The sequence below is a fragment of the Gadus morhua genome, chromosome 7 (genome assembly GCF_902167405.1).
Source record: "Gadus morhua chromosome 7, gadMor3.0, whole genome shotgun sequence".
In the NCBI taxonomy this organism is placed as follows: domain Eukaryota; kingdom Metazoa; phylum Chordata; class Actinopteri; order Gadiformes; family Gadidae; genus Gadus; species Gadus morhua.
In genome coordinates, this window is record NC_044054.1 from 9,949,001 (window position 1) to 9,976,002 (window position 27,002).

The 27,002-nt window shown below is 42.3% G+C and overlaps 1 protein-coding gene across 1 annotated transcript in view; it reads right to left on the minus strand.

The window, feature by feature from the left end:
• The window catches only part of cux1a (cut-like homeobox 1a), a 103,754-nt gene that overhangs the window by 71,762 nt on the left and 4,990 nt on the right, over positions 1-27,002 (minus strand). The window contains exon 2 of the mRNA XM_030361041.1: positions 1,367-1,477. Within this exon, the coding sequence (XP_030216901.1) occupies positions 1,367-1,477 (111 nt within the window). The remainder of the gene's footprint in view (positions 1-1,366; positions 1,478-27,002) is intronic.

Consider the following 27,002-nt stretch of genomic DNA (forward strand, 5'->3'; position numbering starts at 1 on the left):
CCAGCTAAACCTGGCAGCAGACTGGCCTGGGCTAGCCATGCGATAAGAGTTTGTTGTGATTGTGATAGAAGCTCGACAGGAAAGAGTCCAAGGGGCTTGCGCTAAATGTTAAATGAAGTACGGTTATGTGTTGTGCAGATACGACAGTGTATGCATTGTGCGTTGAATAGAGTACTGAATCTGTGTGTGGTGTGTTTGTTCATAAGCATGGTATAGCATTTATTAGTGCTTGGTCTACTACAGAAAGTAAATACACCACTGCTTTTTTTCAGGTCACACAGAGACCTAAAATATAGTATGCTGAATAGCTCAGAAGCCCTGGTACAATGGTCCCCGTCTGTTTAGACCAACAGTCTAGGGTTAAGACGGAATCCACTTTTCTCTTTGCGTCGTGATCCCACAACCGCTTTTAAATGGCCATTTGGAGAGGCGTGGTGGTGTGTGCGTCATCCCACGGTAGTAGCAAAACATGAGCCTCTGAGCACTGGGAATAAAGCAGTGATGGTGGTTAGATGGGTGCAGTCTTGTACCACCAGGCTACGTTTGCCCTGGCATTAGCAACAGATTAAAAACTCAAAATGCCTTTCACTGCATTTTATCTGTAGAAGTACACAAACCGTGTGTCGTCACAGGAGCTATAATGCCCCTTCAAAATAAACAGAAGTCATCATCAGAAATGTAAATTTTACAAGGATGTGTTATCACCCACAATGCACCATTGCTTTGGCTCAGGTGTAAGCATTTTCCCAGATTTTCAGTATTATTCAATACACCGAATTTTGGGGTTAAAAGTACACATCGACTCAAACCAGTGTCCTGATGCCTTCAGGTTAAATTCACAACAGCCTTGAATGAAGTAATACAGGTAGTTTGGAAGCAACGTATGCCATGCAAGCACACACCTCCCAGGCTTGAGACCTGTGGCCCATCCTTCCGCAACAGCAGACCAGCTCTCTTAAGGCTCAGTTGATACACCCTTGGAGACCGTGTGCAAAGGCAGCTCGGGCAACGTGCTCTTTGCCACGGCAAGTTTAGAACTCAGAATATTCTGCCATTTTTGACTGTGCTGCAAATATCTCCGTCCCGGGTGTTACATCATGCACATGTCAACGTTGAAATGATTTCAAGGCATGCCCCCTCCCTTCCCTGAATTGGCATGCCGTTGGTGGTTTCTTCATAGGATCCGATATGCCGAGGGTGTTTCAACTGAACACGCCTTCAGTCTCTCATCTTAAATTCTCTCAATGGAGTCCGCACCATGTCCATCGGGTTCCTGTGAACGCTGGCCATGTGCTCGGACGGCATGCACACAAACACGGCGACTACCACTATGGCTGCTTCTACTGCCACTGCGATGACTACGCACCTCTGGTGTGGTCTTCTTGAACTCCCGGCTCTGATCGATGAGCTGTTTCCTGGCCTGCTCGCTCTCATCCTGTCGGTTGGCCAACACCGCAGCCGTAGCATCCAGATCTTTCTGCAGAAGGTGTGCACAGTGGTGGGGGTGTTAGGAGAGGGGAGAGAGGTACATCCAGTAGTAAGGGCACAAACCCATCATGCTCAAAACCGGTTACAATTAAGGATAGGGGGATTGCTTTTATTTGCAGTTGTCCCTGACTGCCCCCTGATAATAACATAAAAGAGAAATTATTTGAAAATGGTGGAACTTTATATCTTCCTATTAACAATTTAACAAATTTACAAAAAAAATGTTTAGGTTAAATTGCTCTCTAATGCTTCTCAAAAAACGTTGTCGTATAAATCAAGTGATTCTCAATAAAACACGTTTCCAAAATGCATAATGATTATTACTCGTGTCTTAAAAATAATGACCAAGTCATGATACTGACTTCCTAATTCCTTACTAAGACCAGAGATATCCTAGCAGGCAAGAGGAGAGCAGCTGCTAAGGCCACCAAGCATAGCTTCATTAAACTCACGGTCTACAAGTCTCTGGTGGACACATGGCAAAGTTCCACTTCAAAGTACTCCAACCAATCCATATAAAAAACCCTGCTCACACTCATTTACCATGCAAGCTAACATGCACAGAGTGAGTTCTCATACACACATAGTGGTACTATTGTATGACGGTCATGGCTCCACCATAGAGATCTTATGACCTGTCATGAACGGCCATAATACACACGGACATAGAACATATAATGTTGATTGTTTCTTATGGTGGGAGGAATAAAACAACAAAAAAAAGAAAAGATATATCCTTAATTTGAATTTCACCGTACACATGAACCACACAAAGGCAGATAATGATGTGTGCTGCATTCACACGCTTGGGGGCTGAATTGACCTAGAACTCACATACCGGTCTTTTGCCATGGCATACTTGCATTGTTAGCATTTGCCATGCTTAAATTCATTCATGCAGACTGTAGATATTCAAACGTATTATAGTGTCTGATCAAGACATGGATTGCGATTGACCGATCGATGGTCTGCAATACACGACATTCTAGTGTTAATTCAGCTGTGGAACACCATCACATATTGTGGCGTCACGACAGGTTCCATTACTGTGTGGAGTAAGGAAGGCTCTAAATGTGGCATATGCCCCTTTTGTAAAGGGGACTGGCCTATGGCTACGTTCTTTGTCAAATATCACATGAATGGAGCAGCAGTCACCCAACAAGCCCTGCCGTTGACTGACTCCCACGAGCCGAGCTCAGTTTGGATATTGTAATGTTTTTCCAGTCTGGCTACATGCATGCCATTCCAATCAGATCCATTATTCCCCTTCTATTTAAGTCTGGCCAGACCCTTTCCCTTCCTGCCCCGCGCCCCCACCCAAAAACAAACGTTGCGACCACCTCTGGACCAATAGCGTGGGGTTATATAGGCCTACATCTTGCATCGTCTGACTGAATTGGGTACGCGGCGCCTCTCAGAACCGCATGCTCAAATAAATGGACCAAATTGTGCTCCATAATGGCTTTATAATTCCGCTAATGGACAAATTTTGCTGGCTCAGGCAGTGGTGCTTGTCTTACTTAATTTGTTCGGTAGTAAACGCTGATGGAAGAGATTACCTCTACTCCCTGGAGTGCTTGCCTCTGCCAGATGCTATCATCGGCACACGTAAACGGGAGAACACCAGAGGAGCCCGTTTTTTCCCTGCCTTTCTCTTCCTCTTCTGCATGCCTGCTTTTATATGGATAAGATAAAAACACAAAGGAGACGAACACCTCTGGGCCTGGAAGACATTGTGTGTGTGTGTGTCTCTGGGAGTGGTTAACACACACACCGCTGACCTCTTCACTGGTAATAATGACCCGGGAAGATTGTCAGCAGAAGAAATTTAATTTAGGGGGCCTCAAGGGAAGGCCGACAGGCTCACTTTACAAAATGACGACTAGGGTGAAACCTATCAAGGTGCTTCACAGTGTTTATTCTCAGAGTTTGTTGAAACTGAATACAGAACGCCGTTTCATTTATCATGTCACACATACTAAATGAAACTTTATTTTACAAATGTCTGCATGATCTACGGGTAGCTCGGGAACCAAGCAATGTGTTTGGCGACAAACAAAAAACAGCGATGCAAAGTTTCCTCTGACCCAGTTCTACTCCAGTAAGCAGGTGTACAAAAGTACATGCACTTCCAAAACGCTGCTCGCGCTGATGCCTACCGCAGGGACGGGCTGAACTCTGCTTAGTTAAGCCTTCTTGTTCCCAAAGCAGGTTTGACACGGAGCAGGACGAAGCCATCATGTACACTGGGAAGGGCCAGTGGTCGACCCTTAGCAATACCCCAGCCCTCTGTAGACCTCCACTCACATCAACACTCAGCCGCCAGCTAATATCACTGTTTATGACAAGAGACTCTGAAGACTATAATCCATTGAAAACGTCCTTGTGTTTTGTAATTGTGTTTAGTTGTTGAATTGCTCCATGTGTGAATAAGAGCAAACGTTTGATACCACCAAGGTGCGATAACATTATGAGGAGGATTTGCAAACCGTGTGTACACTATGTTCTCGTCCCTTTTTTTGCCAGATGGAGTGTCTCCAGCAACAATGCCACTTGGTTTATTTTCTTTCACTGCTGCTGGTGGGATACATTTTGGACTCGTCACAGCACCGCATCCACTGGCAAGTCTAACAACCCTCATCAGAAACAGCTCAGTCAGTGTTTACACGAGAAAACTTGGTCTTCTACCAGGAGGTCCAGTTTGGTGAGTTTATTATTAGCATGTGGGCAGAGTGGGTCTTTGCTGACCCAAGAACAGAAACACAACTCGACAAATGAGGAAAGATACCAAGTGGCTCTCAATCGGAGTGCCTCAACACAACATGTTGGGGTAAGAGAAGCACCAGACTGGTTCCAGTATATAATACATTTGCCAATAAAATGCCAGGTAATAATCAAATCCCTAATCTATTCCCATGACGGATATCCGAGATTACAACCATGATCAGACACGAGTATTGGCCTGATCAGTCAGCATCCTTCTTCCTCATTCTTTCTCATTGCTGGGACAGCGGCAGTAAGAAAACGTAGAGTTGTGTTGGCCTCGTCCTTTGTGTGTGGGCCAGTCTGGGTGTCTAGGTGGAATTTTCCCCAGGTGACCTCACCTAGCCACAATGGGCCACATTAAGTCTGGAGCCCGCATGTTGCCTCCCTCCACAATCCCTCCTACAATGTCACAGCCAATCACCGCTGGCCACTTGGAGGTGGGTTTAAAGGGAAAAAAAGGACAGTCCGATTGTATTTTAAATTAACTTTAACACCACGTGCATAGAGGCCATTGCAAAGGAAAAAAGGAAGTAGGGAGGGCTATTATGCTGTTCACTGAGCTTATACAATAAATACAAGGCTGATGTGTGATACAAATTGTCTGTTCAGATAAGAATTATTTCATTGCCTTGTGAGACAAATGGTAACATCCAAAGGGATGGAAGTTTGTTAGCAAATTGTGATAGATTGGAATGATAAAATCAATAATGAACTCGTAATGTGTTTCAATGTTTTTGTTTAGCATATTTAAAGAGGCATAATCATTTAGGATCAGGAAATACAATTGATAGCCATATATTGAGTAATGTGGGCTCTATCTATAATGTGACTTAAAGTAAGTTGATTTAGATAAAAGTGTCTGCTAAATGACTGAGCCCAAAAATAATGAGGTGCTTTTTGTTGGTTTGATAATGTGCCAAGGATTTGTGAGGTAGGAAAAGCATTGCAAAACGTAATTCACTGCATCAAATACAGCCAGCAACTACAGTAATGATTGTGAGTACTTTGAGAAAGGCCAAATGCCGACGACAGACTGCACTACCAGCCGGTGGACTTTAGGTCGAACCAACTGGTCTCGTACAGTGACGTCTCTTCGTTCTCTCCTTCAGAGAACCAGAGTTCAGATTAACCTTAATACTTTAGCTGATGGCTGTGTGCGATAAAGAAAAATTCAATAGACTGTCAGCACCTTACGTCTCCCGAGGCACAAGACAGGAGAGATACAACACGTCTTGGTGAGGAAAGATGACTCCATTTAGAGATGTTCCTATAAATCACGCAACATCCCACCCCGGAATGAACCCAGGGTTGATGGATGGCCACATTGAACACATTTTACCAATGTCTGGGGGCACACTGCTGTCAAGGCCCGGGGAAACGCTAGACTTTTAATAAAATGTGTGCGAGGCCATGCTCTGTCAACTTCTATTAAGTCATCACGAACAATCAACAGATACTCCTTTGGTCTAAATAATTATTTTTAAATCCTTCAGATCACCTCTTTCCATCACATAGCTTTTTATCTCACTGCTAAGAAGTAATTATATTACATTGGGTGAATCATAATAAATGGTGCATTAATGAGAAGAACCACTGCTGACTGAATATGAGTGAAAATAAAATTAAATTTCCAAAATGTACTTAATTTGTTAATTCTGGTTTCAAGGATCTAAAGGCCACTTATGTTAGTATGAACATAGGTGAGCTTGCATAACCAAAGTTCCCTCGGTTAAGCTGCTGAAAGAAATGGTTGTAAGTCGCAATTGCTGCAGGTAAGTGCAACAATATGTGGGAAAGCTGACATAACACCTAAAATAAGTTGTCGATATGTTCCCAAATGTTAGAGCATTGCAAAATTAAGGAGTGCAACCCCCAACTGCCGACCAACGCCCTCAACATGAACATTAGAGTAATCTATACCGGTGGAGCTGGAATAATAGAGGGCAGTGGCAGTTCCTCAAGAGATCACAAAGTCAAGTCTGAGCAAGTCTAGAAAGACGGCTGGAAGTCTAACTCCTAGCGGGGCTACTGTTGCATCATGACTGCTACATGAGGTCTAATGGACACCAGTGACTATCCCAGATCACTAGAGATGAAAGCCACTGTGGCTGCAAAATATAATTGCTAGAACTCTGGATGTAGGGCCCTATGAAATCCGCGATAACGAAAACGCGGACGGAATCACGGAATTGGACAATAAAAACGGAATCAACTAATTTTTTTTTTTTTTTTTTTTTTTAAATTATTTTATTAAGCAGGAAAGTATTAAAAGTAACAACGTTACAATTTAAAACGGGCCTGTCTTAGTAAAATAACTGATTTCCAGCAGGTTCCTGTTCTTCAGCACATATAACATGCAACAGGGACAAGGCACATCAGACGTCACATTTACAATATGCAGCGGAATGCAGCGGAATTCGCCATTATTTTGGTGAAATTCAGTTTTGAGGGAAAAGGGAAACAACACAGGTGACATTAACGTCACTGAATGTTTAGCAGTCACTCGCACAACAATGTTAAAAAAAAATCCCCGGTCCACCACGCAAACAATAGGTCCCGCTCCTAACAAGAAGCCGAAGAAGAAGTTGAAGCGCCCGTAATTCGGTTCTAACCCCAAATTCAGAGCCGAACAATATCCAAAACACTTCTATCACTCAGGTGTTTTGTAGAATACGTCAACATACTATCGATTGGAAACGCAAAGATACGTGCGATGACCACTTGAAGTCCAAAATCCATATGAAAAACAATGAACGCCGTAGCCAGGGCACGCCCCTTCAAACAACACTTTGAGTTTATAAAAAAATAGTTTATAAGCACTTTAATATTTATGTCATGTTTTTATTTGAAGCACTAAAAACAGTGCAATGTTGTGATGTTTTAATAAATGTAGTCTTCTATCTGGTTAAATTGTATTCGTTCGCACTTATTTGACACTCGTTCTGATGATTTTAAGTGTAAAAACGGAATTAATGAAAATTAAAACGGAAAGAACGGAATTTGGAAAAAAACAAAACGGAATTTGGAAAAAAATAAAACGGATTTCATATGGCCCTATGGATGTTTATGACAGTCTGTGGCAAAAGTTAACCACCACCTTGATTTCTGCTATAAAAATGTGCACTTCTGAAATGTGGCTTCACATTATTGATGGTGGCACCAAATCTTAACAAATTATTAATTGTTACGATTTGGGGCGTTTGCTGTTTTTTTTTTTTTCTTATCAGTCCTGATTTGGTTGATCGAAAAACCTCAATAATGTAATGTAACAGAATGTCTGTGCCCTGTCTACACCAATGACCAAATCACAAATGGACAGGCATGAAAAGCATAAAAAAAGCACAGTAGCACAGTAAAAGAATGGCACTAAATAATGCACTTGAAATAATGCACAAATGAAAGGGGCCATATGAAGAAAGGCTTGGTTTTACTGGCCAAACCAGCAATCTTTTCAGAATATGTATAACTTAATTTGTCTGGATTCTGAAGGCTTCTTGTCCTTGCACATAAACAGTACAATAAGGAGCTGTGATGTTCAATTGTACATCTCCTCAATCCTATGGCCCCTCTAGTGTCCACTGACTTTACATTAGGTACAGCAGATGACCATGGATTCACCTTCCCTGTTTGACACCAGTCAACTACTGCCCATAGGTCCTCAGTGGGGATGGGTTCATGGGACTTTAGGTAGACAGAGATGGATGTTGTGCTCCCATCCTGTCCCGGGTTTTATGTGTCAGGGAGAAGAGTAAACAAACAGAAATAAAAAATCCTCATGACTTTGTATCCCAGGAATATGTATTCTTTTTTTGTAATGTTCCCAATGTTGGAATTTCAGTCTAATTCACCGCAGGCGCCCTTCTTCAGACTGAGAATAGTAATGTCTGCACGTTTTGTAATGGGGCTATTACTGAGCTAGGGGAATGAAATAATGAAATGCATATTGCTGTTAAAAAGTCATAGGAGTTTGTGAAAAATATCTGTTGTGGTTATGGATGGAGAGAATGGTAATGCTAAAATTAGAAGGACACCCATGCACAGGGTCTGAATCAGCATGTGGGCTGGCCTCTTTTCCACATGGAAACAAAATGGTGTTTTTGCTGACTTTTTTCTTTTCTTTTAGTGGACTTTTCGAACTTCCATGAAGCCCTGCTCCACCCGTGAGGTGTCGCATCTGGATTTGAGAGCAGGCAAATCAGCCCAATATAAGAACATCATAACATCCTCCTTCTTCCTTTGGTCTAAGTTTGCATATTCACCGGAATTAAAAGCGAATAGATATTTTTTTCAGGATTCTCAAACTGTGGTGTATACATTACAAGTTCTGATTGTGGTGTAGATCTGCAAACCGCATAGTGTAATGCAGTGGGGATACACTCAGCTAGAAAAGGTTAGTCCACTCAGCACAATAAGTAATGCCAGCCGTCATTATGAGGCTTCAGCTGCTAAAAGGAGCTGAAGAAGTAGAGTTGCACAGGCTAAAATAACCTGTGAAATAAAATTAGCTTTCATATTCACCTGATTATCCTCAGATGGATAAAAAGGTGTTGCCTCTTGTGCAACACTCTGCCTGGCCTATGGCGGGCACAGGCAGTTGTAAATCTAACCCTGCTCCGGGCTCACTTGGCAGTTTATAGCGGTTCATTTCCATTGTTTAAATCATAAACACCTCTAACAGAGCTGAAATGATTCATATCCTGGTAGGCTGTCACATTTCATCAAGGTTATTCCTATAGCACGCACCACGAGATGCCATCACTTTCTCTACATTGTATGCTGCAAGAAAGTTTATAAAAAGCTGTGTATCCCCCAAGATATTTTATAGTGTGTGTGTGGTGCACTATGTTGATGTGGACAGGTTCAGTGCTGATGTGCGTGTGCTGTGCACGGTGCTGATGTGTGTGTGCAGTGCACGGTGCTGATGTGTGTGTACACAGTGCTGATGTGTGTGTGCAGTACAAAGTCTGATGTGTGTGCGCAGTGCACGGCAGGGGTTAAAACTAACTTATTCACAACCGTCCCGGAAACGTCCTGAAAAACTATTTTTAATCGTTCTGAAACGTCCCGGATTTTTTCCAAAAATCTTTTATACATTTTGAGTTTCTACACACTGATAATAAAATAAAAACACAATACATTATGTTGATAAAATACTATAATTATTTACAGTCTGGAATTGATTAGCTTCAAGATGACAAACAACACCTCCAGTCGCAGAACTGTGGTCAACGTAACCTTCTGCCAGTAGGCCTACTCCACCATTTAGTGAGTTGTATTCGTCAAGAGGAGGGCCATGCATTGAGATTTGCATGAGGCTGTTCAGAGTGTCATTGGCTAGGCGAGACCTTCAGTCCGACTTCACCCGTTTCATGCAGGAGAAACCACGCTCGCAGCAGGAGCTGCTCACGCCTTTTTTGCGGCACAGTCTGCGCATTTACACTGCCCGAGGTAAATTGCCTGGCCTGCTTACGCTAGCACCTCAAGTTCTCCTCCCGGACCCTTCACACATTGCCGTTTTATTTGGTTTCATTCTGATGTAAATGCAACGGCTCCGCAGGGGCTTGGGTAGAAGTGTTGATGCACTGTCTCCACAGAGACTACACAGCGATATAATCATGAGGAGTTCTGACTGGAGAGAAAGTGAAATCCACGAGCTGCTGATCATGTAAGAGAAGGTGATGCAGACGCATTAAAAAAAGAAGTTGAAAGATGGTGCGATCTACAAGAGAGACGCAGAGGAACTGTTCTTACAAGGCTTTTGTCTGGATAAAAAACAAGTGGTCAGCAAAATAAAGAATATGTTGGTGTTTTTGCACTTGTAAATAGTTAATCGCGTTTGTAGCCTACACTCCGATTTGAAGCCATTCTTGCATGCGGTTGTCTTCATTCATAAAAAAAGAGAAACATTCAGGATCAGCAAATCATTCTAAAGAGGTCTAAACTCCAGTGAACCAAGAAAGCCCGCTCCGTGACGAACGGGGGATTTTACCCCATCGGTTTTACACAGGAAACTTGAGATAAGACGGTGAAATCGCCGGGCGTGCCAAGCCGCGACTGAACCGTCTTGGTAGTGTAAAAAGGCTGTCACCATTTTTGCAATCAGTCTCTGCGTCTCACTGAACAACACAAATGCGAGCGCGCCAGCCAATTGATCGAAGCTCAGTCCTTTTTCCATTTACCTTTTCACATGAGTCTTTTCCACAGACCGCAAACCCGTTCTGTTTCGCAGAAAGTGTTGAAAACGTAAGCAGAAAAATGAAGTCACTGCCAACAAAATTGTCTTTGTCCCGAGGTCGACCGAGAGATAATATTGATCCTCCCGATGACAATTAATTACGTTGTCGGGATGACGTTAGTTTTAAACGATGTGTGTGTCCAGTGCACGTTGCTGATGTGTGTGTCGACAGTGCTGATGTGTGTGTGCAGTGCACGGTGTTGATGTTTGTTAACTTTTTCGGTCTCTCTTTTTCCACATCATTTCTCCAATGACAAGGTAGATATTGGATAGGTCGGCTCGTTGACGAACCGGTGAATTAACTTGTTGGACATTTTAATTTTTTTTTAAACATTTTTGGGACAACAGTTGGGTTTTAAGAATTTCAATGAAAGAATTACACAAAAAAATTATATACCATGAAATGAAACATAAAGATTATATTTATATAGTGTTAGCTGCCCCTTGCTGATATTCCCCTGTATATTTGTATCCTGGATTACACTACCCTCTCCCCTGTCCCTTATGTTACAGTCATATTGTCTGTCCTTCTTCTTAGTTATCAAGATTAATTTCAATGTCAACTATTTTTACTATAATCATCATTATTAATTTTAGGGCTGCAACTAATGAATATTTTAATAATCGATTAATCGGTCGAATATTTTTTCGATTAATCGATGAATCGGATAAAAAAGGAAACATTTGTAATTGCCGCATCTTCATTCAAAAATGTAACATTACTTCAAATTCACAGTGCGGACTAGGGCTTTGACTTTTGCCCAAAAATCATATTCGAAGTTCGTTTGTTTATTAATATTAATATTCGAATATATTCGAATATTTATTAATATTATTTTGACCATTAAGTGCCTTCAGTAATACCTGGGCTGAATCCGAATACTTAGTACATACTATTTATGTTCAGTGTCTACTACTTGACGGTCTACAGCTATGTGTAGAACGCCTAGAACGGTCTACAGCTATGCGTAGAACGCCTCTGAACGCTTCCGAACACCGCCGCAACTCCACCGGATGTTTGGAGATGACGTGTCTCCCCTCAGATGCCGGCAAAATTACCTTGATAAGTTACCTGTTTTCCGTCTTGTCATCGTTGCTATTAAATTAAAAATGTCTCTTTTAACTTAATTACTTACTTTACTTTTTTACTCTTTTTAATGTCTCGTTTTTCGCCGCTTTCTATGACGTCTTTCTAAGCCGCTGTTGGTAGTGTCGGGTCAGCCATCTCTTCTTCGTTACCGGACTCGTAGTCTGGTAAGGTAGTGACCTACCGTTGTATACTGTGGCGGTAGTATGTATTCGGAAACGTTTTCCGTACTACACAATGCACACTGAGCATTCGGACGCGCTATATTTGTGGCGTGCTACAAAATGCATACTATAAGTATGAGTATCGGATTCAGCCCTGGATTGGGCTTTGCGAGGTTTGTTTACCGGCGTTGCTATGGTTACCGGTCTTGCGTGTTCCAACGGTTTATTATGTTTCTAATAAATCGCTGTCTAATCAATACTTCATTCACTGCCTCTTCCGTAGTAATTACAATATTATGAATAGACTGCGTGGGGTTCTCCGACGTCTCTCCCTCTCGGCCTGCCCATAACAGGTTCGAATATTAAGGGCTGCCTAATATTCGTTCGAAATTTGATTTATTTTTTGATATTCGAATTATATTCGAATCACGAAGTTCGAAGTCAAAGCCCTAGTGCGGACTGAAGTGTAAATCCACAGGTTATTGCTCCAACGTCCCGGAGCTATTACTAATATTACTATTAAAAGTAATATTAAATGATAAAAAAAAAAAAAAAAACATAACTTGGATAACACAAAAAAAACATAGAATGTATATTTATATGTATACAGTATATAAGGGAAGTCCATGGTTAACCGGTTAATCGATAAGATCTTTAACAGGTAAATACTAACGGTTAAAAATAAATTAAATCATCTTAATTTCGCTCAGATGACAGGAGATCATTAATTTTTATTGATATTGATACCATTTTCGAGACTCCTTAACGATCCAAGTCTTTATTGATACCACTATTGATACTTTTCTATTATTTCGTTGAAATATAACTTGTATTATAGCTTTAATTGCTGATAAGATGATAGTAGCTCAAGATAGGACGTTAAACGGGGCATAAATCCATCTTTACTATCTATTTTATATTGCTGGGAAAACAAATCTTCGCCAACATTTTTAATTGTTTTTTTTTGTGTTGTATTTGAACACATCAATCATATTACTGAGCCAACCTGAACCCATCACATTTGACACTGTTTGCTATTTTTTTTTAAGCTAACTATCTCTATATCCTACTGATTTTAACATGGTTAAAATGGATTAAACTGGATTACTATTTTTAACTGACAGGACTTTCTACACCGTCCGGTTGTGTGATTACTACCGCTGCGAGTTTTCGGTTGGACTAGATGGATACTGAGTTGAAGGATTTTTTTTAACCCAAAGACAGTGAAGGTACAACACTTTTATATAGGCCTACTGTCCAGTGTTAAGATATGACCAAAATACAAGCTGTGGTCGCTCACACTAAAGCTTGCTGTGGGCGTGCATGAACCATGAACCCAACCTGTCGGCGGCTGGCTGTAAACAGTGCCACGCCTACGAGAGACGTATTAATCGCGCGACTCAACGAATTGATGACCAAATTCGTTGCAAACGCTTTTAGTAATAGATTTTTATCGATGTCATTGATTCATTGTTGCAGCCCTAATTAATTTTCTTTCCTCATCTAAACATTCAATAATTTTTTTCTCAAATTTAAGGGTTAGGGTTAGGGTTTAGTAAATAACCAGTTCAGATGACACACCTGTGTGTGCTACTAGATTTGTGCGACTGAAATCTTTAGCTTACTAGCACCAATGCTACCACCTAATAAAGTTAGAATACAGCCCTGAGGGGAAACATATGATCGATTTTTTAATAAAACACATGGAATTTTTGTGCCGAAACATTTCTAATTACAAACAAATAAATATATGTAATCCAAATTGTTTGCATGGCTGATTCCAGGGGCTATAATAATGGAGCAGTGGCACTGCGCAAATGCTGGATGCATGTATAGGAAACACTGAAAAGTAAAGAGAGTTTAGAATCCAACAACTGGGCAGCCTTTGTGGCCAATGCTAGTGGAGGATGGCCGTTACGGCTGATCACCTTGACTGTTCAAGCGGTTAACTTGGTATAACTCTGCAGGTCAACGTTCAACAGGCTTGTACTTTGGTATGCGTTGGAAGAGGTAGGGCTTTTTTATTTTAGTGAATGGAACACCAACAGCTAGCGCGACTTTGACATAGGCATTACCAAAACAGTTATTAGAAGGGGAATGGCATCGCAGCAGGTCAGACACAGTCTCGAAATAACATGAGGTCTGTTGCACTGGATATGCAATAGAAAGATTGACACGTTTCAGGGTTTGATAGAGGCTTGCTAGCCGAAACAAGACGGCCCAGCCACACACTGAATGGTGAAATAGGCTTACAGGTGACTTCTGTTTTAATCATTTTATGTAAGTCTGGTGTGCTGCCATTGCCGCTCTGTGATATTTCTCTTCAAGGCCAAGGGCCAATCACTGCATTTAGCTTCACAAAAGACACATGGGAATCTAAATAGGCCTACTACATCTTAGATGAGAGAACAAGCACTCGCTCAAACACAGAAACTGCTCCCTGTGGCGAGACACATTTAGAGTCGTCTCTCCCTTCGCTTTGCCCATTAGTTTGCGGTCATGTAGTAGTTATCATTTTGTTGACGATGGCAATGGTAAGGCCTTCGAGGCCAATTGTGATTAAAAAAAAAAGATAAACCGAAATGAAACCTGTTCGAAATAAAAACCAACTACTGGTAATCTGTAGAACGACGCAGTTTAAGATAGCGCTAATAGCTAACATAAACAGAACTTAAGAAAAGGACACTGGAACATCATGATCCTTTGTGTGCATGAATAGGAGACGTAAGAATTTCCACTTTTAGCCATTCTTCTAGGCCATTGTTGACGACTCATATGCATAGATTATTCTGAGAGATACCGACACTAACTTGGCATGTCAAGAAGCTTAGTGGACTGCTTCAATTGCACAAAGTCATTTATTTATTGCTGGAACTCCTTCCTTAGGGATCGAGGATGTCCACTCCAGGTGCCAGACACCGCCTACGTTTCTCATCTCTTTTTCAGCCACATCACTCCGCAACACACACCTAATTTGTACTGCCTCCAAGACTTCTACCGCTTCCTGCCTCCTTGGCTTTTGTTTTCATTCATTCTCCTTCTAGATGACTTGACGTGGAACCAGTTACAACAGGATTTCATACACTTTTCTTTATTTTCTGTCAGTATTTAGTGTTAGAGTGAATCTAATAATAAAAAAGTAACAATTGTGCTCTGCACAATGTCTATTCTGAGGGACATCAGCTATTCCTGTGGGATCAATGGTTAAAGGTGTTAAAAAGGCTATGTCAAGCACACACATTTCTCAAACAACCTCAGAGACTTTATAATTAATATAATTTGGACAAAAGATATGAAGGGTCTCTCAACCCCATCGCACATGTGATTCAAAAAGTTGGAAAGAGGATGATGGAAGTATCCAAACAAGATAAATTGCAGTGAATGCTAGAAGGACGAACACAAACCATGTATAGTTTTAGTACAGATTTAAGTCCTTCTATATGTCATTTTGCGGCACATTGATCCAATAACCATCCGCAGCTACAAGGCTCCCTTCTTTCAGGGGAACAGAACAGAAACCCAAACAAAGGCCGTGCTTCACATGCCCCGACCTGACAGACGGAGGGAAACCTGACGCCCTGCTGCCCGCAGACCACACAGACACAGTTTGCCAGTGTGTCAGGTGCCAAACAGGAAGTGCTGTCTCCTGAGACAAGACAGAGACACGGCAAAGTAAACACGTCGCGGCTTAAAGGCAACCTCCGGCATTTTGTGTTTTGTTGACGGGCGTAGGGTTGGCGGGGGGTGGGGTAACTTCATGTGGTCCTCTGACGAACACGGCTGCTTGTCGACCCTTTACCTTACATTTCTGGAAACCACTAATTGCTACAACTAAATTATGCTTAACAAATTGTGATTATCTGAGCTGCCGTACTGTCTCACCTTTTAAGAGTCATGATAGGATTCAAACTTCTTAACCCTCACAGTTAAAATGGACTGATTCGACGCCATTTACATAACAGCAACTAACAACGTTCAGATGAGCAATCGCTGCTAGCTTGGTCAGGACATTGTATTGATGACGACGAAGACCTGAGGTTTGGCTCCACCGTTTTGGCATCAATTGTGTCTCTGCCCCTTGAATGAGGATGAAGGAGGTCACCGAAATGAAGGGGTACCTTGCCAAAACAAAATAAGCATGCCGACAGGGCGGTCCATGGCAGGTGGTCGTCCTCCTTCACCACAGTTGGCCCCAGCCCTGAAACACCCCCCCTTGACGCCGTGAAACTGGAATAGACATCCTTCTTCCACGCCACGGCTATCACCACTACATTTGTGTGTCAATTCAATTTGAATTTTCTGCATAATGATTGGCCTAAACGGACGTAAACAAATTCCAGCAGCAGATTGAAATGTTAATTCATGGAGGGCCGAGCGTCAGAGTCTGTTCAGACCAGAGACCGTCCGTGAGTCAAGTCACCATCATCTTAACTCCTGGATATAATGGAAATGTTGTTTCATAAAATGTGCTTGACTTTAAGACTCCACATGCCACATATTCTGTTCAACTTGCCTATCTTGCTTACTAGTCTATGATGGTAACTATGTATACAAGATCGAGTTTGAGGGCTATTGTGAGGGACATAAAAACAATATAATAGGCTTAATGTAGATAGATTCAAACTGGATATATCCAGTTACTGGAACCAGGTGCAGTACTGTCTTGTCTACAAACTGTGACGGGAACTCAGTGGATCAGTTATCACTTCAATGTAGATAGGATCCTTTTTGCCTCGTTCCGATGCATTGGTCGGTTTACCTCCTAACCCCCGTCGCTAAATACATAATTATTGTAGCATACAAATAAAACCTTCCTTAAACAAAACACTGGGCTCACACAGAGAGAAAAACCCTTTGGAATACGTCCACGCTGCATTCCCCATGGAAGAGAGCCCAGCCAGCCCCCCTGTGTCTGAGCCAAACGACTGAGAACAGAGGGGAAGGAGACACAGGGAAACAGCTGGAAAAGCTGCCTGTTAGCTAGCTACTGGGCTATGGTTGTGAATGGAGGGCGGCCAAGAGAGAGAGAGAGAGAGAGAGAGAGAGAGAGAGCGAGAGAGAAAAAGAGAAAAAGAGAGAGAGAGAGAGAGCGAGAGAGAGAGAGAGAGAGAGAGAGAGAGAGTGAAACAGTGAAACAGTGGAGTTGTACTTTGGGGTATAAAAAACAGGAGCTAAAGGGGGAGTTACATTTCAAGAAATTTGTATTCTGCTTAACATGCGGCTTTGCCATTTCATCAGCCGTCAGTCTTCATAAAGGGCAGACGTCTGCCAAGCCACGAGAAGAGGAAAGGCTGGGGGAGGGAGGGAGCGGGAGGGAGGAATGGAGATCCAAACAGGCGAAGGGTTTTCCCTTACACACTTCTGGCGGGCCTCCAACCAGAAACTGGTCGGAACACGGGAAACATGGTGTCAGCCTGAAGGGACCAGATGAAAAGAATGGCGTCTGGCATGCTGTTTCCCCGGAGCCCATTCTGTCATGACTTTCTCTCTCCCTCTCTCTCTCTCTCTACTCACTCTCTCTCTCTCTCTCCCTCGCTCACTGCCCCCCCCACACCATCTCTCTCTCTCGCTCACATTCTCTCTCTCTCTCTCTCTCTCACTCCCCCCCCTCGCTCTCTCTCCCTCTCTCTCTCTCTCTCTTCTCCCCCTCTCTCGTCTCCCCACCCCCTCTCTCTCATATTCCAGGGAGATTCCTCCTCTACTACAATGCCTCCCAGAGAGATCAGAGCGTGAGTCTGTAGTAAACACACGCGGGCGTGTCATGTACATGTTGGCTCACGCCCTAATCCCACGGCATCTGTGTGTCTGTCTTTCTGTTTCCTGGCACATTCGTGGCAGTGCACGGAACAACCAAAATAATAAAATGATTCATGTTGTTAATATTGCCAAGTATATGTATCTAAGAGAAACCTAATACAGAATGATGCTGCAATAAAGTCTCGTGATAATACAACGAATACTGTAATACTAACTGGAGAGGAGCTGTTTCTGGTAGGGGACAGTTATTCTGCTGTTATCGCTCCCACACCAACAGGATTAATTAAGAGAATGAGAGGAAATACAAGGATGCTTTGGAGGCATTTCAACTATTCCATTGACGGAGTCAAACAAATCCATATCTGACCCAGAGTCAGGTAGTCATCACATAAGGAAAGTGTTCCTGTTGTTTCTTCATCTTTCTTCAATCTCTGCTACAGGAAGGTCATCTTCCTATAAGCCTATGACCATATGGTATGCACCAACAGAGTAACTTCTTTACACTGTGTTGGAAGTTTTGGGCTATGCTGATTTAAATCCATAGAAAAAGAACCCCTTACATTGCATTTTAATGCGCTGCATGGGAAGGTATGCAAAGGATAAAGCTATATAAACTTCATACTGTTTTAAGAGGCTTGGTGGTATCTATGTTTTCATACCTTCCTGACATTTCCCCGTGTTATACGGTATATCACAGTATTTGTCTAAAAAATTAAAGCTGAGCTGCTGGTGATAGAAGTAATTTTAACAAGTATGACATTGTCTAGCATACAATGCTGTGTGTCTAACAAGCAATTTGCTATCTTTGACAAGTCTTGCTGGGAATAGTGATGGCCTTTAGAATAATGAATAGATGGGCCCTTCCTATATAGATTCCAAATCTCAACGTGTAGGACCTACTTGTCCACTTAGTTAGATAGTTTCCAACAATGTACACATACGGAAGTAAGTTGAAGCTGTATTATATACGGTCTACGTGTGCTACACCGCTGTTATTTGCCAGTTTTCTACTGTTGTAGAGCTTGCGGGGTACACTAAACAGTGATTTTAATCCATTGTTGACATTTTGTAACACGAGACGTGTCTGGGTTAATGCTGGCTTAGTTAGCCAATTTTTTAGGACAGGGTACATTGTAATTCGCCTCTGATGTAGAAGTATTGCCCAAACGATGGCTCTATAGAGAGTGGTGCTGCATCCTGACACACGGGACGCCTAGGGATCGCCTCTTTGGTCCCCCGTGTCCGAACGCTGGCATTCCGAGGGTGAAATCTGTTGAATATCCAATACAATACATACTTTCGAACTTGAGATGTGTGATTGTTTTGATCCACCAACACCGCAGCAGTGTGCTGCTATTAATGTTCCTTCAGTTCTGATGTCGGGCGGTTCCGGGCGGTCATTATTGAAACACTGGTCAAAAGCAGGGGAACTCCGCGTTTGAGAACTTGTTGGCGAAAGAAAGTCAGTCTCAAAAACAATTCAACCGCAAAGAGTTGATTATTGACTATTTGATTATTTATCCCGCTTCAAAACTGCCAAATATATATATATATATATAATACATAATACATACAGTATATTATATATATTAAATATATATTATACAACATTATAAAGAATATTATAAGGTACTTAATATCATACCTTGGGTATTTCTAAGTACATCAGTATACCGTAATACCGTGATACCGCCCAAGCCTATATTAATCCCCAACCAGCTCACTTCTGCCCCATGCGGTGTAGATAACCCATCTGGATTAAAATCGTAATCTTAAAACATCTGATTATCCTAAATGATACAAACTTCTTTTTTTTTAAAAAAGCTTTAATGAGTGGTAGCAATGATTCGGATGAAGCATTGCATGATTATAACATAATCATATTATAATCACTCATGGCTCATGGGTGAAAACGAACATGAAAAATGGTTTTCACCGGGACTGCAAAGAAACATGAGTTGGGATGCACTTTGGGCATTTTTGGATAATGAAGTATTTTTTGTCCTGAACCGCAAACATTTGGTCTGTTTGGTTAAATTTTCTTCATATCTATGGGAAGGTTTATTTGGAACATACAGGATGTGGTCCTTGAATGTGGGTATCTGAAGCAAGGACCTATGTTGCTATTCAGCACAAGACAGAGGAATGTGTCATTTGTACTCCCACTCATAAAGCACCACATCACACAGTTGTCTGGCATGTTCTGCACAGTCAAACCAATCCCTGAACAATCAAATCGAATTCAGTTCCGCAACTAGTTTTATTTTGAAAAGACTCATATTACGGAAGACAGCAAACATTTATACTCATCACAGGATATGCTCTGAAGGCCATTCTTTGCTGGCTTTAGGTTTCGCACCAACCATGGCCGTAACATTTCTGGTAGCCACAGGTTACGAGCGACGTCCAGAGGAAACGCATGCTCCCCGATGATGGAACACAACGCTAACTAAATACCCCCCCCCACACACACACACACACACACTCCCAGAGACATTCCTGCACTGCTCTCCCATGTTAGCAAACCCCACCGCTTGACCCCCCACCCTCCCTCAACCTCCTCCACTGGCATGTCAGACAGGCGTATAATGTCGTTTACCATTCGCTCGCCGCATCTGGAATTCATTTTCACAGGCTCATATACGGTTTTAAGGTCACTTATATGAACTGTTTTACGTAAAACAAAAAAACTAGAGGGACCGAGTTCATCCAGAGTGCTGGAGGTGGGGGGTGGGGCGCTGTCAGACCCTCCCCTCCTTCTCTTTCTTCCCTCGTTTGGCTATCTCCAGGGAGATGTGGCTGAATGGGGGTTTGTAAGGGGTGGGCCCCCCTGATGGATAAGTGTCTGGCCGCTGAGCGGGAGGGGACGGAGCCAGGAGGGGGGATGTCTAGGTCGAGGGGAAATTGGAGGTTCCCTCGATTCTTTCCCGGGGACTTCTGCCAAAGCTGGCTGGGTCTGTTATCGTATCAAAACAGTGGCAAAAGTAAAATAACATAAGTAAATTAATAACGACGTCAACTCAATAAACTGGGGGAAGGTTTGGTGGAGATAAGAAAGAAGGCAGCGCAGATTCAAAACCTGGAGGGGGGCGGGGGATGAATGAGAGTTATTGTGTGGGGGGGATGATATAATGGAGACAAACAGCCTGTGAGTGTGGGCGAGACAGTAGGTCTCTGGTTGTCTGTGGAGTAGCGTCCAGGCTGTACATCAATGTGACAGCCCAGATCAAAGTCTTGTCTCACCCCGATCCCCACCGACACCACATCCAATATCACTCCACGCACGGCCACGCAGGTGCCACGAGCCTTTCAAAATGAAGTATTCTCTCGTTTTAGAACAAGACCCTACAGGACGAAGCCACAGTATGGCTTAAATTAGAGTTGGACAATGAGAAGAAAAGTGAGTCATCAAATCAACCATTAGTCTCTCTCATTCAGGAAATTGGATTACATCTATTTCAAGGAGTCTTTAAAACCAGAAGACTCAAAGCATTAAGTCCCATACCACAAGGAGTATTACATGGATATGGTGTCCTGCTACAGGCCAAACATCCTCCTACATGAAGGCTACCTGCCCGACGTCCTGTTATTGTTGAGCCGGTAGCACAGGGGCTGGTAAGCTAAGCAACAAGGCTAGGCTGCTGTTCCCTTGTGGGCGCTAGGCCTGTGCATAGGAAGAACGCAGGCCGGCGTCTAGACATGGAACCAACTGGAGTGATCACATATGACAGCTACATTATTTATGTGGGGGGGCGGGTTGATTGTCTTCATAGTTGCCTCTAACAGTCTGGCCCTGGCTGTGGTAGTGCAGGCTGGAGCAGAACAACATTTTGAATGAGGGCTGAAGGGAGGGAGGGCTGGAGGGAGGGAGGTAGGAGAGAGAGAGAGAGAGAGAGAGAGAGAGAGAGAGAGAGAGAGAGAGAGAGAGAGAGAGAGAGAGAGAGCGTGCGCCATCCGGCACTAGATTAGACAGCTAGGCAGGGGGAAAAAGAGCAGACTACAGCACTTCCCTGCCCATACATCTTTAATGCCTCATCTGCAGGGCCCAACAAGGAGTGACTGAAGTAAACACGTATTCCAAGTGACAGCCAGTTTCGACAACGGGGGCCGGGGTATGGAAATAGGCGGGCGCTGCTGGTGCTGGGGAGCATGGATCAGGAGGCGGGATCGGTTTGGCTCAGACACACTAAAGAATAGCTCTCTATGCTCAGCCTGTAGAAAAACGCCACCACACCAGTGGAGGCGCACACCTATTACATCCAGCTCCTCTTTTAAATTCCATCTGCAACCTCCAATTAAAATGTGTACCATTGTTCAATCAATTGCCATGATGTAGTGATGGTGTTGGACGGTGTAGTGATGGTGTTGGACGGTGTTGTGATGGTGTAGAGAAGTCATAGGTGTAGTGAATGGAAGGATGTTTTAGTACTGATGGTGTAGTGATGGCTTTGTAGTGATGGTGTTGTGGTGGTGTGGTGATGGGGAAGTGATGGTGTAGAGAAGGTGTAGGTGTAGTGATAGTCAGGGAAGTTTAAGTAGTGATGGTGTATTGATGGTGCATTGGTGATGGTGTTGTGATGGTGCAGTAGTGATGGTGTAGTGATGGTGCAGTTAAAGCTTTGTAGTGATGGTGTTGTGATGGTGTATGGATGGTGCAGTACTGATGGTGTAGTGATAGTTTAGTAGTGATGCTGTATTGATGGTGCAGTAGTGATGGTGCAGCACTGATGGTTTAGTGATGTTTTAGTAGTGATGGTGAACTGAGGTAAACCCAGAAGACTATGTAGCTCCGCTTAATCCTTCACTTCTTCATCACAAAGGCACATCAATGTACAATGTACAGAATCACGTCTATATTGTTTGGAATGTGAGATGTGTGCCCTTCTCTTTGTGTTTGTGGTCTTCCCCCATGGAATTCAAATCCTAGTATCTTGAAAACTGAATCAGGATTCATGTTTGGTTCAATTGAATACAATCAAATAAAGTTGACATAACATATATGAGCAATAGCCTTGTTTGAATCATGTATTATGATTCATGTATGATGCCAATGTCCATTGTACACAGCAATTGCATTCAAATGAAATCCACAAACGAGAAGTTATCCAACCACAAAAAAGCAATACCACCTCACAATTATTTCTCTGAAAGCTACGCCAGCAAAATAAAGTTAAATTAAAAGCGAAACATTAGTTGAGCAAATTAACATCTTTGTCCATTCAATGTCTTCTCGGAGACACTGCATCAAGAACTGTATAGACCACATAAAATGTGCAATATCACAACAAACATAATGTGTGTCTGTTAATACCCTGCTCACAACAACCCCCTCGCCAGCCCCCATCCCTCCCCAATGTCATAATGGGAACATGAACACATGGGCTGGTCAAAACACTGTGCACTGCATTATGTTAAGGAAGCTATTTTATAACTTGCCCGAAACCGGAGTTACGAAACTGTGCCAGCAAGAAGAAATTAAAGATGGCGAAAACCCTTCAGAACCTGAGTTAAGTATTATTTAGAGCACTGCTAATGTGGAGCCCCAGTTTGTGTGTGTTTGTGTGTGTGTGTGTGTGTGTGTGTGTGTGTGTGTGTGTGTGTGTGTGTGTGTGTGTGTGTGTGTGTGTGTGTGTGTGTGTGTGTGTGTGTGTGTGTGTGTTTGAGTGTGTGTGTGTGTGTGTGTGTGTGTTTGAGTGTGTGTGTGTTTGAGTGTGTGTGTGTGTGTGTGTGTGTGTGTGTGTGTGTGTGTGTGTGTGTGTGTGTGTGTGTGTGTGTGTGTGTGTGTGTGTGTGTGTGTGTCTGGGGCAAGAGAGGGGGGGCTGAACATAAGAAACTGTAGTTATTTTTGTCTCCCACCCACAATATACTTAGGTTTCAGTTTTGGTAAAGCTTTTTATATGCTTGCATAGTTGCTCCTCCGCTTTGAGTTCCTTCATTGTGTTTAACCGGGGAGAGTTAACTTGGGATTTTCGTTTTGAGAAAAGCAATCAATTTAAGGATTATTTTATAGATTTACAGTTGTTTTGTTTTTGTTATTCGCTGCAGCACAACTTCACTTGTTCTTGCAGTCGGCACTATTTGAGTTTTGAAAAATCAGCACTATTCAGTTTGGTCTCATTCCCAGGCAGGAAGATTTCTTCTTCTTGAACTACAGCATCACAGCAGCGGATGAATGGCCTTTCTTAAATACTGCCCAGTTCACTGACATAAGCATGGATTAAGTTCCTATATTCTACGGCGACTCGATTTAACTGAACAAGATTGTGTGTACAAATATTAACACAACTCCAACCTTGAACCTAATCTCACTTGACATCAGCCGTGGTTAACATTTCCAGTTATTTCATGATCAATCTGTGTTATTTTAGAATCAAAATCTAGATTATTTGAGAATACAAATGGTGAAGAATGCAACATGATTGAAACCCTAACCGCTCCAGCGACCACATAACAGAAACATAAACAGAGTGACACACAGCTCTGGCGAGGCTAGCCTTATTATCTACTACTCTGCCAGAACAGCGGCGCCACAAACGCTGAAACCTGAACTCCAAGCTGTCAGATCACTTTTGTCAAAAGGTCAATATTAGCATTTTGTCATAAGTGTGTTTGTGTGCATCTGCGTGTGCGTCTGTCTGTGTCCGTCCGTCTGTGAGCGTTTGTGTGTATGTCATGTGTGTGTGTTTCTGGTAGCATACCTATGCGTTTGTGTGGCTTAATTGTGCTAAGTTGAATAACCCCTTTTTATTGTGGTTAGAACAACTATCATGGTTGCCAGGGCAATAGCCTAACTCGCATCTACTTTGTAACACTAGAATGGAGCTGCTATGGGTGTCTTGTGTGTGTCAGCTGGTATCCCTGCTTCGCTCTTTTTTAAGGTTCTACTGCACGTAGCAAAATTGACCAAAAAAAAAGTCTTGAAAATAACATAGCGCCTTCCATTTGTTAAAAAAGAATTAGTCTAGGGTAAGGACAACTAGCTGGATCAGCAGGTTTTCCGGGACCACAAATGGCTAAAGATATCTGGCTGTCGGTGCAGCTTTTGTTTAGTCAAGGTCAAGAAATGCTTGACTGCTCAACACAGTAAGCAGAAAATATTTTCCAGTAACCAAACGCTTCACAAAAATGTTTTAATAGTTAGAAATGTTTATTTTCTCTTCGCTGCATGACTCTGCACCTAAACACAGATCCTCCAATTGTTAGATTGGAGACCTGCAGTATTTATACCCCACCACCCATCCTGCACCCCTTACCCTGCCATTTTAATTCCATATAAATAGCCTGTGAAGAGTAAAGGTCCTTTAAATTGACCGGGATAATAATGTTCCACATCAATAAAATAATTGCCAAACATGGCTCTGAATGGGACTGTATGCATACGACGCAATTTCCCTTTTTGAAAAACAGACGCATCAAGGACGTTTTTTTTTACGGTTCTAGTCTGAGAATAAATCTGTTTAACCGATCACAATCAGGTATGTTTGCAATTGTACAATGTAATGTACCCTGTTCATGTGGTGGGACAATTGCGGAGGCAACATTACTTCTCTCAACACTCTTATTGCATCCATATTGGTCAACTTCATTCATAGGCCTATAGTTAACACTTTCTGTTACATGTCTAATGATCATACATAGTGGTAAAATCCATTCATAGGCCTATAGTTAACACTTTCTGTTACATGTCTAATGATCATACATAGTGGTAAAATCCATTCATAGGCCTATAGTTAACACTTTCTGTTACATGTCTAATGATCATACATAGTGGTAAAATCCATTCATAGGCATATAGTTAACACTTTCTGTTACATGTCTAATGATCATACATAGTGGTAAAATCCATTCATAGGCCTATAGTTAACACTTTCTGTTACATGTCTAATGATCATCCATAGTGGTAAAATCCATTCATAGGCCTATAGTTAACACTTTCTGTTACATGTCTAATGATCATCCATAGTGGTAAAATCCATTCATAGGCCTATAGTTAACACTTTCTGTTACATGTTTGTCTAATAATGATCATCCATAGTGGTAAAATCCATTCATAGGCCTATAATTAACAATTTCTGTTGTATGTGCATTGATCATCCATAGTGGTAAACTCCATTCATAGCCCTATAACACTTTCTGTTGTATATGTATTGATTTTCCATTGTGGTAAACTCCATTCATAGGCCTATAATTAACACTTACTGTTGTATGTGTATTGATCAATAGTGGTTAACTCCATTTATAGGCCTTTAATTAACACTATCTGCTGTACGTGTATTGATCATCCATCTCGCTAGCAGTCGGTGCTGTTCACTCTCACTACGCTACATGAACATAGGTTGTTTTTGACTATATGACGTGTGCACTTGTATCACAACAGTTTAGTATTGGATACCAACCAAAGCATGATAGATTACTTTAGTTATCAAACTGGGAAACAACCTCAAAAATGAACATCTTCCAAACATTTATTAAAGAATGCAAATCATAATCCATAATCAGCTAACTGCCATTCCAAACGTTATTTTACACTTGGATTAAAAAGTAAAACTCCATTATAATTTAATCATCTTAATACATAGGATACTTTTAGTGAAAGGACAGAGCACAAACTCATCTTTACCAGGCTAGGACTCCTGTCTTTTTCACCAGTGTGATTATCATTGGAAAATGCAGCATATCGTGTTGCGGCTAATGTAAATAGTCTTGACTTAAAATTTTGTCTGTATTTTCTTAACCCGTTTATTCTCCATGCGTCTTAAAGGACCTTAACCCTGAGAAAAGCGTTCCCATGTTTTCAGAAGGGTTCTTACCCGGAGAGTAACATTTTGTTAGATTGCCCTGGGCCGACAACTGCCTCAGTCAATCACTGCATGTGATGTCATCCAAGAGGGCGCTGCCAAAATACTGTGAAATAAGTTACCATGGTTGTTGTTAATGTCAAAGTCAAGCTTAAATGAGCCAATAATTGTTGGTTCAATTCCAAAAAAGACAAATACATGGAGGCAGTACTGTTGTGCTGTAGCGTTTCCCACACCATCGTTAGGAGATGTGGCTTGGGAGGTTTGAGAACTACTGTGGGTCTTGATCAAGATCATTTTGGGTGTCCAGGGGCCAAACATGGTGAACGATCCGTACAACGTTGGAAACGCCTAGATTGAGGTGTTACATTAGATATGGTCTACTCTAAATGTTAAGAATCTCTCTCTCTCAATGTCTTGAACCCAGCGTGATGGCCCCTGCCACGACCATCACCACGACCCCTCCCCCTCATAAAAAAAGAGAACAGACAGCGCATTCCTTGCTAATTATTTATTTGGCGTCAGGTCCCTTGTTAAACTACAGTGAGGCCAAGAAATGGGGGCCACAGCAGCGATGGGGGAGAGTGAGAGAGGGAAAAGGAGTGCAGGAAACGGGAGGGTGGAAGGCTGGATTATCTGATGTCATGTATGCCCTGTCCTTTCCTCAGTGCACACACAGACACACACACCCGCCCCCACAAACACAC